The 15,708-nt window shown below is 34.2% G+C and overlaps 1 protein-coding gene across 1 annotated transcript; it reads right to left on the bottom strand.

The window, feature by feature from the left end:
- Positions 1 to 8,336: 8,336 nt before the first annotated feature.
- On the bottom strand, positions 8,337 to 13,530 carry LOC108358979 (uncharacterized). Its single transcript, XM_017610562.1, has 4 exons — positions 13,283 to 13,530; positions 11,146 to 11,168; positions 8,621 to 8,947; positions 8,337 to 8,543 (listed from the first exon to the last, which is right to left on the bottom strand). Exons 1-4 carry the CDS (start codon positions 13,528 to 13,530, stop codon positions 8,470 to 8,472), a joined length of 672 nt encoding a protein of 223 aa, XP_017466051.1. The 3' UTR covers positions 8,337 to 8,469.
- Between the last annotated feature and the right edge of the window lie 2,178 nt (positions 13,531 to 15,708).

Consider the following 15,708-nt stretch of genomic DNA (forward strand, 5'->3'; position numbering starts at 1 on the left):
CACTTTTGAAAATCGAACGAGCGGTGCAGATCTTTTATGCTGCACAAAAAATGCCTTTGCGTATTATATATATAGATGCCTTGGTTGATATTTTCCTCAATGATTTGGTAATATTAACCACAATTTTGTTTACATTAACCAAACTTTTGTTTGGCGATTTTTTCGTTTCAACAGCTTTATGCTCAGATGCTTTTTCACAATTCGAAGATATAAAACAAAATCTTTTATAATCATTTTAACACGTGGCCTCTGACGGGATTAGCAAGTAACAGCAAGCATCTCTACACACTCAGCTACAGCCGCTTTATAAATTTGTCTTTAAATGTTCAACTTTATTCAATTTTCTTCGTCGTTTAATTTGGTTCTACACTTCACAGATGCTTTTTCATAATAAAGAAAAACCAAAAAAAAGAAAAAATATTATTTGTTGCCGCTGACAGCAAGCACATTCAACTAAAGACAGGCATACAAATTGGTTTTCAAATGTTCAACTTGAATCACATTTCATACAATCAGTAAACTGACCATGAAAAAACTATTTTACTTTTGGCTCAGTGTATATATGACTCAAAGATCTGTCAATGAGTATTGAAGTGTGGCATATTTCGTGATATCAATTCGCGGCTCGGCATTTCGCGTGGCATTTCGAACAAATTAGATGTGGTATCACCATACATATAATAAAAAGTATATATGATTTTGAATAAAATAACATTAAATTTAGACAAGATTTCCAGGCTTCATCTATTGGACTTTAAACCTCTCAACACAAAAACATGTAAATACTGACGTGATAAATATTGAAAATGCGCGATCCATCACTATTTTGAAATCCATCAATATGGATCACGATCCAAATATCACAATAAATATTGAACGTAAGACAGGCGTAGACTGCCCAGCGATAATTTTCTTCGATATGTGGTTAGTGATTTTTGTTGAGCGCTGTGTTGCCTGATCAATGCAATTGCTTCTATTACTTTTGTCACCGCTACACGCAACCAACCACAGGACAATTTATCAAACTAATCCAACTTTTTTAGTCTGACTTTATACACAGCAAACTTACCAAAATAAAAAAAGTTGCCAAGTTACCAAGAGCTCAAAAAGTTACCTATTTTGGTCACAAGTGACCAAATGTGGCAACCGAGGTCAGGTCTGTTTTTTTTCAAAATTAAGTTTTTGTTGCAGAATGACAGGTAATACGATACTACAGCGTAGCGGCGAATAACTTTTAACCAAGTTTTTTTTGAGGAGTAAAAGGGTCCTTTATAGATTTTGCCAAAAAAGTATTTTATTGTTAATTTCCCACAGATTTTACAATAGCTGTATTAGTAAGTTTTTTAAATTTTAATCCTTATCTACATTTGCCAGCAGTGTAAACTTTGAGAGAAAAGTTCATTTGGCACGCAAGTCTTTTTCAGGTGTATTTTTTCTTATGCTTTGTATAAAAAAAGTACAAAAAAGAAAAAACTGTATAAGGTTGGTCAAATGAATTGCCGTCCTAGTCACTAGTTCCGGGTCTATTCGATTTTTGAATATGAACCCTTATGTTGGACAGAAAATTAGCCTATGGTTACAGAAGATATGGAATAAACTAACTGACGAGGACCTGCGTGCCTGATGAACTTTTCTCTCAAAGTTTACACTGCTGGTAAATGTAAATAAGGATTAAAATTTAAAAACTAATTAATACAACTAAAGTAAAATCTGTGGAAAATTAACAATAAAATACTTTTTTCGCAAAATCTATAAAGGACTCTTTTATTTCTCAAAAAAAAAAAACCTGGGTAACAGTTATTCGTCGTCACGCTGTAAATCGATTTTTTGTCTCTCCCGAACAATTTCAAAAATAGACTTGACACCTTTTCACCCTTAAGTGACGATATGTCAATTTGTTGAAAAAATATGAAGGTAAAACGTTTATTTACTTATTTTTGCATATCCAATGCAGCGTCATGAATAATTTTTAGTGTGGAATATTCAGCTTTAAACATCAAAATTGGATCCACAATTCACTCAAATATCAACAGTAATCAAAAGTTCCACACTTATCGACAAGGAGAATTCATATGCATATGTATGTATGCATGTATGCATATAAATTCGCCTTGCATGTCGATATCTCAGTGTAACATGCGCAAGCGTGCGGAAATTCTTTTTGTTTAATATAGATACGTATGTTGCAAAACATTTTTATTCACATTTCAAATTCCCTACATTTTAAGATACATATATATGTGGCAGCACACCTGCAGCGTGCGGTAACCCCAAAAAATGCCTCAAGCACAAATGCGACCTTGCGTTTGATAAAATACAAAAATTATAATCTGGCATGACTTTCCGCCTATCTGTCCTTTTTTCGTCTGGATTTCGAGCTGCTAAGTCGTGCTTGCCTAGATAATAATAAAAATACTTAATATTAATTGATTAAAGAAATCCTTATTTTACTATTAAATCAAAAATAAAGCTTTGTATATCTTGCTACATCCATTTTTTCTTCCTTGCGAGTATGAGAGGGATACTCTGTTAAAACCTCCAAATATACAAAAACTGCCCTTTTTCCTTACGCACGCATTTTTACAGCTGAAAATCCCTACAAGTGGGAAATTTTCCCTACATTTGGCATCAGTTGCCTGATGTCAGCTTAGAAATCCAACGGAGAATCACTTTTGAAAACAACTGCTACTTTAGACTAAATAGGCAATTGACAATTAAAGCATTCTCCCCTCAATAAGTCCCTCTTCATCATGATGAGGGGTTCTTGGAATTTTCAAGAAAAAGATTCTATGGAAGATTTACGGGCACTTGTGCAATGACGATGGCGAATACCCCAGTTGCATGAGCTTTACAACGATATGGACATAGCACAATTTAATACAGCCGCTCCGCCAGGGGTACGAAAAAATTTAGCCTATTTTCAATCTTAACAAGCGAACTATGGACAGAACTTGTGCACATTATTGCGAATCAACAGATTAAAACCAGAGAAGTATGTATATACCTTTTTCTTTTATGATGTATTTATACGTTTTCTTTAATGCTGCAGAAAAATCTAAAATTTGTTTAAAAAGTGGACTTATAACTTCTGCATTCTAAGCCGACGATATGAGTAGATACGTTGCATTATTTTTGAGTTGATCTCTGTGATGTTATAGATCCTAAGATAACTGCTTGTAATTTAAAAATATGGCTCTCGAGTTCATGTGAAATGAAGGAAGATTGGGGACGTCATTTCCTTAAATTTGTGTTTACATTTCTAATTTCAATGGGTAGGTTCAGAAGGCGCAGCAGTTGAGCCCATCCGTTGCTAACAAAATCAGTGATCGTTATGCGTCTTCTGAACGGCTTGATACATTAGCGGTCAAATTCAACTCTCAAAGGTACAAACCAACATGTTGTCTCAAATTATCAGCAAAATATTACGATCATCTAACACGCAACTGTTCAGTTGATTAGAAGTACACAACAACGCGTTCAGAAGGTGCAAACGGAAGCAAAGTTAAGATAGTCTTTTAAGCAACTTCATGGTTTTTCCTCCTAACACTAACCCAAAACTCGTTTAGACAGGTAATCCAGAAATTTAATTTCAATCTTCTTAAGGATGATAATTTGTCTCCCGCCATAAATGCGGTTATTGACTTTCCGTGCTGAAATGTAGTAATTTCACTGCTCTTTCTAAAAATGATGGCAAGATAAGCTAATTTAATAAGCCGGACATTCAAATAATAATAATTTGGCGCTTGCACTTTTGCTCAGTGTGTGGCCGATCTTGTAATCCAATTAGTGGTGTGCGCCTTGATATTGCTACACAAATGGAGGGACTCAGTTTTACTCCGCCTCCAAACGGCAAATGGATTTTAGGAGAAGCTTTTTCATGACAGAAATACACTCGGAAGTTTACCATTGCCTAGGGTAGGCTTGTCAACTTTTGCATTCTTGAAACCGGGACACGCAATATTAGGAATAAGCGCTTAGGCTTTTTAAGCGCCATATTGAAAATTTTTTTAAAATTTAAACAGCAGATGTATATTTGGTAGCTTGTACACACTTTTGTAGTAAACTTACGCACACAACAGCAGCTATATTACACTCTAAAAAGTCCGAAATTTAAACAAACTATTCGTTGAATAATCGACCATGCAATTTCGCAAATAATAAGGTAGGAAATCAGTAACCTACATTTTAGCTAGGAAATCTACACAATTTTTTTTTTAGAGTGTAGTCTTTGAGATACGCGTATATGATATAAGTGGGCGGTGCCACCCCCATTTTCCTAAAATTTCTTCAAAAAATTCTTTGCTAAAGAGCGATTGTATATATCATTTATTAATACATTTTTATGAATTCCTTACACGCACTGCTCAAAAAATCTGAAAGTCCGGTACATACACACATATAAATTCAAGGCCGTACTTAAGAAAAGCCTAAATTCGACAATTTTTATGTGATTGAAATTAATGAGGTATCAGTTTGTTTGAAAATAGATTTAGAATAGATAGTGCTCCATATTTTGAAATTGTAAAAATTATCGACGGTCAAAACTTAAGAAATTATATACATGTTTAGTCCTCACAACGTTTTTGTTTTAAATATGTATTAGTATTGCAATACAACACATAAATAAGTTTTTTTATTTAAATTATTTAATACAATTTTCCTTTTACGTATTTTTTTGATACCGCTTCTGACTCTGACTCTGATGATGAATTCATTTCTGAAAGAATATATCGCTACCATTATTCAATAACACAAGGTTATGTTATTTGTGACAGCTAAAATTTCACACTCCTTTATCTAGATTTGTATTTTGGAAGTAGGAGAAAGGCGAAGAATGTGACCTCCTTTTGCGAAAACGGTAATAGAAAGTGCGCAAAGTATATAATTAGAAGTAAAATGTATATTATTAATTATATGTCAATTTGCAATATATTTGGTGTTTTAATGGAAATACTAAGCAATACGTAAAATAATAGATTTTTAATTTAAGTTATTCGTCATTTCCTGGAACAAATCTAGAATACCGACTGTTCAGCTATGCAAAAACAAAATATGCATATCAAACGAACTTTTTACGCTCATTTCCACCATGTTAAAATTATTTAGGGCAAGTAAAATATAAAGACGTTTTAGAAGGTTACAATTAAATTCTAAGATTTTTTTAAATATTAATATGTTATGAACCACATAACCGATTAAAAAACTAATAACGTCACCATAAAGATAATCAATTTATCTTTCAGCTGATATACATAATTGAAATTGTTCTTTATATATTTAAACCAAAACCACTAAAAAACGAACATATGTTATTTTTTCATGAAATAACCTTTTTTGAAAAAAACTGCACGGTTAATCGTAAANCGGTTAATGGTAAAGATTTTTATATTATTTAGAAAGTACAAGCTATATTCTGTAATTCTATATACATATTTTATCATGATCTACTTTTGGGTTTTAAGAATTAAGTGATAATAAAAAATATTAGTAAACAAAGCAAATAAACCTCTTATATCTTCTTTGTTTATTACCTGCGCCAAATAAATTTGGTATCGTTGAAATCAGCGTAAAAAGTTCTGTCAATCGGCACTTTTGGTTATTTTATAGCTAAACGGTCGCTATTCTAGACTTGTTCCAGAAATTTACGCAATCGAAGGTGATGCCAACGAATATTTACTATGGCGCTTACACATATGTTAGTGTTTGGCCGAGCTTCTTCTCCGATTTGTGGCTAACTTCTCAATGTGTAAGCATTCCTTGGTGTTGTCACACAAAGAGGGGGACCTACAGTTTTACGCCGACTCCGAACGGTGATTGTATTTTTATGAGAAGCTGTTTTTCATGGCAGAAATACACTCGGAGGTTTGCCATTGCCTGCCGAGGGACGACCGCTGTTAAGAAAAAACCTATATTTTTTGCGATGTTGCTTTGACCAGGGTTTAAACCCAGGCGTTGCCGACACACACAGCGGCCGACGAATTTTTGGTTTTACTACTAATATAACTAGAAACTGTAGAGTGAGCAACATTCTGCACAAGTAAAGGAGCCGATTTTATGTGTAGGAGCGAGAAGACTGTTTTATTACAAAACCTTTATATTATTGAATCATGTATCGCTACCATGATACAAAAAGAAGGTAGTTTTTTGACAAAATATAAGATTTTGAAGTTTCATAAATTGTACAAAATTGTGAGCTACCTTGCCACATTTATGGCAATCAAACAATACATCAGAGGATTTAATGTTGTGTGTGAGAAATATTCGGTTATTTGTACAATGATGTTTTGGTGGGGAGCGGAGAGAGAAGGGGTGTGTCACCTAAAACTACACACATTAAAATTTAAAGTTGATGCTAGATAAAAACTTTGTGGCTTTGCGTGACATTTATAACTTTGCCAGCAAAGCGCCAGACGCAAAAGGTATGCCACAATGAACGCCAAGAAGGCACTCGGTGGGCCCTTTCAAAATGGGGTGAAATTAGCATTTTCGCAAAGAAAAATTAAACTCGTGTTAGGCCATCAGCAGTGTTTTTGCGAAAAACTCCTTTCCATGTTGATGGACTTTCTCCGCATGGACTTCCTCCGCGCTAGAAAAAATAACCTCATCAGTCCAACTCCGGTTACGCCATGCACAGTATTTTTGCGCGAAATCCACCTCCAAATTTACAAAAAAAAAGTGCACATTTGAAACCGAAATAATTGTTTTAAATTAAAGCTTAATCCTTTGGCTAGACGTAGATGTTAAACGCGTTTGGACACGATAACCCAAAAGCATAGTACAAATGACCGAACCGTACCAGAAATGTCTTACTTTTGCATTTTTCTATAAACAAAATTGTATAAAATGAAACGGTAGTCGTTTTCATCTTATATGGATAATTCTTGCCACAAGTACATACCACAAAAGTTATATTTATGTATATATATTTTTTAGCAGCGCCACATCGTTATCAGAAAATTCCGAGAACCCAAAAATTGGTACTGTTACAAGTTCCAGGGCATAATTTTAACTCAACCTCCTCCCGCTTCCACGCATATCGGTACATCGTTCAGAGGTTTAAAAATATTTTGCGTTAGCAATTTGTCACCAAACTGCATTAGATCGTATTACGTACTCTATCCTCGGAAAAGCAAAAAACTTTATTTTCGAACCTTTCCACCGGTGTCCCAAATTCTTGCAGCTTTGAAACGCGCAAGAATTTTCTTTAATATATTCATCCAAATTCACTGACTCCAAAATTTTTTGTTTACTTTTTCCAGAAACAAAAATTTTGCTGCTAATGAATCTGGTAGCATGATTTTAGTTAAATGTCATAAACTTGTTAAAAGTCAAGTGGTCGGCAACAACAACGAATATCAATAAATGAAACTACCTTCTATTTTTGTATCATGATCGCTACCTAATGGCGAAAAGGTGTCAAGTCTGTTTTTTTTCACAGTTTAGTTTTTGATGCAGAATGACAGGTAATACGATACTAAATCGATTTTTTGTCTCTCCCGAACAATTTCAAAAATAGGCACCTTTTCACCCTTAGGTGACGATATGTCAATTTGTTGAAAAAATATGAAGGTAAAACGTTTATTTACTTATTTTTGCGTATCCAATGCAGCGTCGTGAATAATTTTTAGAGTGATATATTCAGCTTTAAACATCAAAATTTGATACAGAATTCACGCAAATATCAAGAGTAATCAAAAGTTCCACACTTATCGATAAGGAGAATTCATATGCATATGTATGTGTGTATGTATGTATATAAATTCGCCTTGCTTGTCGATATCTCAGTGTAACATGCGCAAACTTGCGGAAAATTTTTTTGTTCAATATAGATATGCACGTTGCAAAACATTTTTATTCACATTTCAAAAATTCCCTTCATTTTAAGATACATACATGCCTTTTCCTTACGCACGCATTTTTAGAGCTGGAAATCCCTACAAGTGAGAAATTTTCCCTACATGTGGCATCAGTGGCATTAGCTTAGAAATCCAACGGAGAATCACTTTTGAAAACAATTGCTACTTTAGACTAAATAGGCAATTGACAAGTAAAGCATTCTCCCGTCAATAAGTCCCTCTGCATCATGATGGGGGGTTCTTGGAATTTTCGAGAAAAAGATTCTATGGAAGATTTACGGGCACTTGTGCAATGACGTTGGCTAATACCCCAGCTGCATGAGGTTTACAACGATATGGACATAGCACAGCAAATTTAAAACAGCGGCTCCGTCCAGGGTACGAAAAAATTTTGCCTATTTTAAATCTTAACAAGCGAACTATGGACAGAACTTTTGCACATTATTGCGAATCAACAGATTAAAACCAGAGAAGCATGTATATACTTTTTTCTTTTATGGTGTATTTATACATTTTCTTTAATGCTGCAGAAAAATCTAAAATTTGTTTAAACAGTGGACTGATAACATCTGCATTCTAAGCCGACGATATGAGTAGATACGTTGCATTATTTTTAAGTTGATCTCTGTGATGTTATAGATCCTAAGATTACTGCTTGTAGTTTCGAAATATGCCTCTCGAGTTCATCTGAAATGAAGGAAGATTGGGAACGTCATTTACTTAAATTTGTGTTTACATTTCTAATTTCATTCACAACATTATACCTTTTTCTGTGATAATTCTGCTACTTTCCGCATTACTTTCATCCACTGACATATCGTCTTTGAGAAAATCTTTTAATTTCGGAAGAAATAAAAGCAAACAAATTACTCCAATAAATTTCACAATCTTTTTGAATACCAGCAGCTTTAATATTATCTTGCCGAAAGCAAACAGATTTATTTTTTTCTTTAATTTTTCTATAATCCAATGTTCTCTTGGGTTATATGAGGATACAGGTTGGTGAAAGATCTGTGGCGCGTGCGCTGTATTTAGTGGTCCGTATATTGGCAGGGGATGCGGTGGTGCGTAATTGTATCCCACGTTATTGTCTGGAAAAGAGAGATTTCTCAATAAGGGTAAATAAGAAAATTACTCAGTCTAAACAATTTTACTGGATTCCCCAAATCCCTTAATAGAATATCTCTTTCGTCTCAATTGGCGATTTATTAGCGTTGTTTAATAGCCTATGAATGGTTGAAAAGATAAAATCCGTAGAAATTCTATTCACGGACTCGAAATTAAAACCTCCAATGAAATTTACAATACATAATGTATAGAATTGACAACAACATAAATATATAATACAAGTAGCGGCAAATCAGCTGCACTTGATAGTAGTTGGTTGAATAAGGAAAATGAATTAGCAGCAAGAGTTTACGGGGTGTACATAACTCAGTCGTTAGCGCTTCTGACTTTGAACATCGATTACGCAGGTTCGATCCCTGCTGAAGTCTAGAAAAAAGAAGAGTGATGAGGAGATGTGGTGATCTCCGAAATAGCTGCTATAACCTCTACCGCTTAGACTTTGTTGCTTTTTCAATTTTTCCTAATAAGCAATCGTGGTACACAGCTCAATAAAAATATTAGAAATTTACTGTTGTTTTTTCTGAATACAGTTTTGGTGCACTGTTCATTATTTCAGGTGCTCCCAAACTTTTAAGATAATGGAACACACTATAAATACCTTTCATTTTTAGAATCGACGTCGAATTATTAAAAATCAAAGGCACTGCAATTTAAATATGAATAAAAACTTTTACTAGAAGTAGTATATGTACATTAGGGTAGTCCAAAACAAGTAAAGTCTGAAGTTTAATGCTCTCACCCCTAGGATTGTTCTACATCGAAAAAATATACCCCTATTTTCTTATTTTGAATTAAAAAAATATTTAGAGTTCGTCCAAATTGCTCAAAGTTGCCCATGTATTTTATATGGGAAAAAAAGGCTTTTCGTAGAAATGGTATAGAATTCTTGAAAATCAACATTTTTCTGGTTCTCTTCAAGAGGCTTCCAATAACGATACCCAATTGTTTATTTAACCATTTTTTAATATTAAAGAGTTTGCATTCATGCCCCCATTGCATTTTCTGGGGATTTTGGCGGGCCTATAAAATATAGTTACTATGAAAAAATGGCTAAATCAATATTTGGGCATTATTATTGGGAACCCGATCGAAAAATATTAATTTTCATGAATTCTAGCTTCCAATTTCGACCTGAATATGTTTTTTGTATATGTGTAAGCTGAAAACTTCTGTTCACAACAATACGTTGGTACAAAAGGAAGAAAAGTTAAGATAGCCTTATTACCTACTTCATGGTATTTCCTCCTAACACTAACCCAAAACTCGTTTACACAGGTAATTCAGAAGTTTAATTTCAATCTTCTTAAGGATGATAATTTGCCTCTCGCCATAAATGCGGTTATTGATCATCCTTGCTAAAATGTAGTAGTTTCACTACTCTTTCTAAAAATGATGGCAAGATAAGCTAATTTAATAAGCCGGAAATTCAAATGATAATAATAATAATTTGGCGCTTACACTTTTGCTCAGTGTTTGGCCGAGCTTGTCCTCCAATTAGTGGTGTGCGCCTTGATATTGTTACATAAATGGAGGGACTCAGTTTTACTCCGCCTCAGAACGGCTAATGGATTTTAGGAGAAGCTTTTCATGACAGAAATACACTCGGTGGTTTGCCATTGCCGAGGGTAGGCATTTTTTGCATTCTTGCAACCGGGACACATAATGTCAGGAATAAGCGCCATGTTGAAAATTTTTGAAATCGGTTTAAAACCACGGACTCCACCAACGTAACGGTAATTTCAAAAAACTCAAAGCTAGATATATTTTAGAGGGAGTAGGTTTTGTCCGATTTCAAAAATATTCAAGACGTACTTAAGCAAAATGCGTTAACCAAATTTGGTCGAGATCGGTCAAGTAGTTTTTGAGATAGGCATTTTCCTAAAATTTCTTGAAAAGCCACTTCTTTGCTAAAGAGCGATTAGATATATTATTTTTGAATAAATTTTGATGAATCCCTTACACACACTGCTCAAAAAATCTGAAAGTGCGGTACTTTTTTAAGTCCCGAAAATCCCGGGATTATTTGCGAAGACCAGTTGAAAGACATGCTGACCAGTTTTCGCTATATTTCTTTTGTTTAATTAATATATCATATTTATTTTATATATGTCTAGCTAATTATACATGTACATAACACCGTGCGACAGGCAATTTTACTCACAAAAAATCAATATATTCACGAAGCTATGGGCCAAATATCAGAGCTCTTGTTAACAGTCGATTATCCGGTTAACCGATTACTCGAATAGTCGAGTAGCAACTTTTGCATTGACTGAAAATCGAATAGCAAGTATTCGATCGTTTCATTAACTTCGACTAGTCGGGCAATTGATTAACTGTCATTATTCGAATAGTGAAAAATGTTTAAATACAAATTTTTTCTCACTTCAAAACCAAAAATTTGCTTTATCCAAAATTAGTTAACGTAAGCGTAGCTGGGTGTGGAACTTCTTTTCTAACTCCGAAGGTGGAAAAGAAGTCAAGTGTACAATATGTGGACAAAATATGGCCTATAATAATTCGACATCGTCTTTGGCAACCCATTTGAAGGCCATTCGTAAAAGGAACAAGGAGCAGGACCTGGAAATGTATTTTATGTTAACGAACTAATAAGTGGTAATTTTCCATAGTTTATCCTCCCCAGGACCACAGATGTAGCCAAAGTGAATGTGCCGAACCAAGCCCGGCAAAAAGTTTCAAGCGTAGAAGAAAAAACGAAGATGGCGAAACTATTTCAAGCGAGCGCCAAGAGACCATTTCTCGTGCCTGGATTCCATGAGTATATGAAGGTGATGGATGCACTTTGAATTTTGCTATAAGTCACGTATTTATCTCCATCATAATTCATGAGCGGTTAATCGATTAAAGATATTCGATTATTTTTTGAAACAACTTTTTCTATTCGATTAACCGATTAATCGGTTAGTCGATTAACAAGAGCTCTAACAAATATATGCAGTAAAATTGCGTTTTTAGCTTTTCTCTCTGACGTCAAGATTTTTTAAAAGCACTTTGAAAATTGAATAATATGAGTAATTCAGAAAATGGGTTAAAAAATTTAGTGCAATGTATGACGATGAGTTGACGATCAATTTATTGAATTTGTTAGTGCTTGGTATTTTAGGCTATTTGATCAAGTAAGTTCCTGTGCAAAAAAAAATACTTTTTCTTCACTTTCCAGCCCGACGTTTCGCTGACCTTCTCAGCATCTTCAGGGGCGATTTCTTTATTAAAAACACCAACAAGAATACATACAAACAAATCGTTAGTTGCGAACATAATGAAAAAATGAATAAATTACATGTATAGGTACACAGGGTTAATTGGATTCATATGAAAAACACACAATTTTATTTTTTTTTTTAAATCATAGTTACGGGACTACGAAAAATTTTTTTTGAAAATTAATACTTATGTATATAAAAATTACATGAGAAACGATTAAACTATTTTAAAAACATCAAAAACGTAAAATTACGCGCATTCATACCAACTCTGTGTGGTACAATTGTCAAATTATTACTAACTATAAACATAATAAATATGCAGCCGCGACGTCGTCAGTGTTCTGTCAGAGTTCTGTCTCTCTTTTGTAAAATTCGTAAGCTTTCCAAGGTATACCTCGCTTTTTCTCTTTTTTCCCTATCCACTATCCTCGCGTTGGGTAAGTCAGCTGTATGACCACTGGCTAACACATGTTGGGCTAAAGCGGTGGTGTTAACCGGTGGTGGTGTTTTTGTTTTTCTTAATATCAGCTTCGTGTTCTGCCAGGCGTACACCCAGTGCCCGTTTTGTTGTGCCAATGTATACTTTATTGCAGTCTTCGTTTTCTCTCCCTTTGCATGTTATTTCCTATACTACATTACTTTGTTGGTGGGAGTCAATTGGCGATTTTGTTCTTGTGAAAATCGAAGACAGCGTGCTATTTGATCTGTAGGCTAGTACTGTGTTTTGATTTTTGTTGTATATTTCGCGGTCAAGTTTTTTGGTGGAATTTTGGTACATATGTGACACTGTGATGTCGCTTTGTATCATTTCTTGTTTTACATGTCGGTATTTGGCTGTGTTTGTTGTCTATTTCTATTATTTTATGTTGAAGTAGGCTCTGTATTAGGTGGTGCGGGTAGTTGTTACTTTTTAGAATGTTGCTTATCTTATTTATATTTGTGTCTCTGAATTGTTTGTGGCTTATAGTTAGTACTTTATGTATTAGGTTTTTCGCTGTGTTAACTTTATACTTGAAGGGTTGCGCAGACAAGAAGTTTATTAGGCGTCCGGAGGATGTGGGCTTTGAGTACCAATCTAATAATATGGAGTCATTTTTCCTGTGGATCATGACATCTAGGAACGGGATGCGGGAATGAGTTTCTGGTTCCATTGTGAATTGCAGTTTGGGATGGTATTGATTGAGTGTCTTTAAAATCGTATCCACGTCGTTTCGTCTTACTATAGCAAAAATATCGTCCACGTACTTTACTATAAATTTGGTGTCAATGTTGAATTTTCTTTTTAGCTCCATAAAGGTATTGTCCAGTAGATCGTCCATGACTATGTCAGCAATCGTAGGCGAGAGGGGATTTCCCATCGGCATCCCAAAAGTTTGCGCGTAGAAATTTCCATTGTATGTAAAATAATTATTGTCTTTTAGACAGAAATTTAAAATGTTGTGGAACTTATTTTTGTTAATTTTCGTATGTGATTGAATCGCGTCCCACTTAGTCAAAATGATTTTGGTTGCTAAGTGCGTTGGAATGTTTGTGAACAGAGATATCACATCAAAAGAGACTAATAAATCTTCCTCTTTCATCCGGATGTCTTTAAGTCTTTCTTTAAGTTGAAACGCATTTTTTATATTATATTTTTCTGAAACAAGGTTGTTAAGGATTTTTCCTACATATTTTGACAAACCATAACACGGAACATTTACTGACGACGAAATAGGCCGTAAAGGCAAATCTGGTTTATGTATTTTTGGCAACCCGTAAAGTCTAGGTGCAGTCGCAGCGGCGCATGCCAACTGTTGTTTCTCTCTAAAATTAATTACTTTACTTTTGTGTAGTTCGTCAACCAGGGCATTGTTTTTTCTCTGTAGTGTTGTTGTTGGGTCGTTCCTTATTGTTTTGTATGTGTTTTTATCTTCAAGTAGTTTTTTCATCTTCTCCGCATAGTCTGCTTTGTAAAGTACCACTGTTTTGTTTCCCTTGTCGGCATCCGTTACTATTATTTCATTTTTGTGTCGTTTCAAGAGCATTTTTGTTCTATTAAATGTTTCTAAAATGAACCTTTCGGCTGCATTGTGTTTTATACTGCGTTTGAATTGGATGATCCGATTACTCAGCTTGCACCTTGCTATTTCTTTGGCTCTATTGTCCTCTATTGGTTGGATTATTTGTTCCATTTCTGCTATCATTTGGACCGGTTTGAAACTAGTTTTTGTGGTGGGTATAGCGAATTTTCTTCCCAGTGATAATAACCATTTCGACTCTTCAGGAAATTCTATTGTTGTTTTATTTATGAACCAATCGTTGTTTAGATTTATTCCTAGCTTGCTAAGTTGTTGATGTTTTAGCTTTTCTAGTTTAGACGAATGTATTTTTCCCCGTTCTTCTGTTATTCTTTTACTTAGGCTATTTTGTTTACAAAGAAAGGAATTTAGCTCCAATTCACTTACGCTGCGTTGTAGTTGTTGCTTCGCGTGATATAAGTAGTTTTTGGTGTTTTTTATGTTTATATTTGTTTGTGTAATTTCTATGTTTAATATTTTCTTCAGAAACAGCCGTTTTGTTTTTTCTACTTTTTCTTTCATTTTCAGGGACGTGGTATTTATGTTTACGTTTTTTGCTGCGTTTGTCAGGTGGTTGGGTAAAAGTTCATATCGTCTGCATTCTAATAAGAATTCAAGCTGTGTCATCTGTTTTGCCAGCTTTTGTGTTTGTTTGCTAAAGTGTTTTAAGGTTATGCAAGTGTGCTCCCCGTATTTGTATTTGATGTGCTTGTAAAAATTCTTCATGTTTCTTGTATGTTTATTGTTGATGTAGATAAAGAGATTACTTCGGCAGGCCTTCCGATATTGAATAATATNTTTTAGGCTATTTGATCAAGTAAGTACCTGTGCAAGAAAAAATACTTTTTCTTCACTTTCCAGCCCGACGTTTCACTGACCTTCTCAGCATCTTCAGGGGCGATTTCTTTATTAAAAACACCAACAAGAATACATACAAACAGATCGTTAGTTGCGAACATAATGAAAAAATGAATAAATTACATGTATAGGTACACAGGATTAATTGGATTCATATGAAAAACACACAATGGTTATTTTTTTTTTTTTTTTTAAACATAGTTACGGGACTACGAAAAATTTTTTTTGAACATTAATACCTATGTATATAAAAATTACATGTGAAACGATTAAACTATTTTAAAAACATCAAAAACTTAAAATTACGCGCATTCATACCAACTCTGTGTGGTACAATTGTCAAATTATTACTAACTATAAACATAATAAATATGCAGCCGCGATGTCGTCAGTGTCCTCTTTTTTGTTTATTGTTCTGTCTCTTTTTTGTAAAATTCGTAAACTTTCTAAGGTATACAGAAATCGCCCCTGAAGATGCTGAGAAGGTCAGCGAAACGTTGGGCTGGAAAGTGAAGAAAAAGTATTTTTTCTTGCACAGAAACTTACTTGATCAAATAGCCTAAAATACCAAACACTAACAAA

This window comes from Rhagoletis zephyria, unplaced genomic scaffold (genome assembly GCF_001687245.7).
Source record: "Rhagoletis zephyria isolate East Lansing unplaced genomic scaffold, Rhagoletis_zephyria_1.1 Rzeph_scaffold_00319, whole genome shotgun sequence".
In the NCBI taxonomy this organism is placed as follows: Eukaryota; Metazoa; Arthropoda; class Insecta; order Diptera; family Tephritidae; genus Rhagoletis; species Rhagoletis zephyria.

Excerpts from the sequence above, each read along its gene's own strand:
- LOC108358979 (XM_017610562.1), bottom strand. The coding sequence starts at position 13,530 with ATGGACGATCTACTGGACAATACCTTTATGGAGCTAAAAAGAAAATTC. Across the intron at positions 8,948-11,145 it reads CGTGAATATATTGATTTTTT|ACAATAACGTGGGATACAAT; the intron begins GTGAGTAAAATT and ends TCTCTTTTCCAG. Across the intron at positions 8,544-8,620 it reads CAGAATTATCACAGAAAAAG|ATGAACTCGAGAGGCATATT; the intron begins GTATAATGTTGT and ends CCTTCATTTCAG.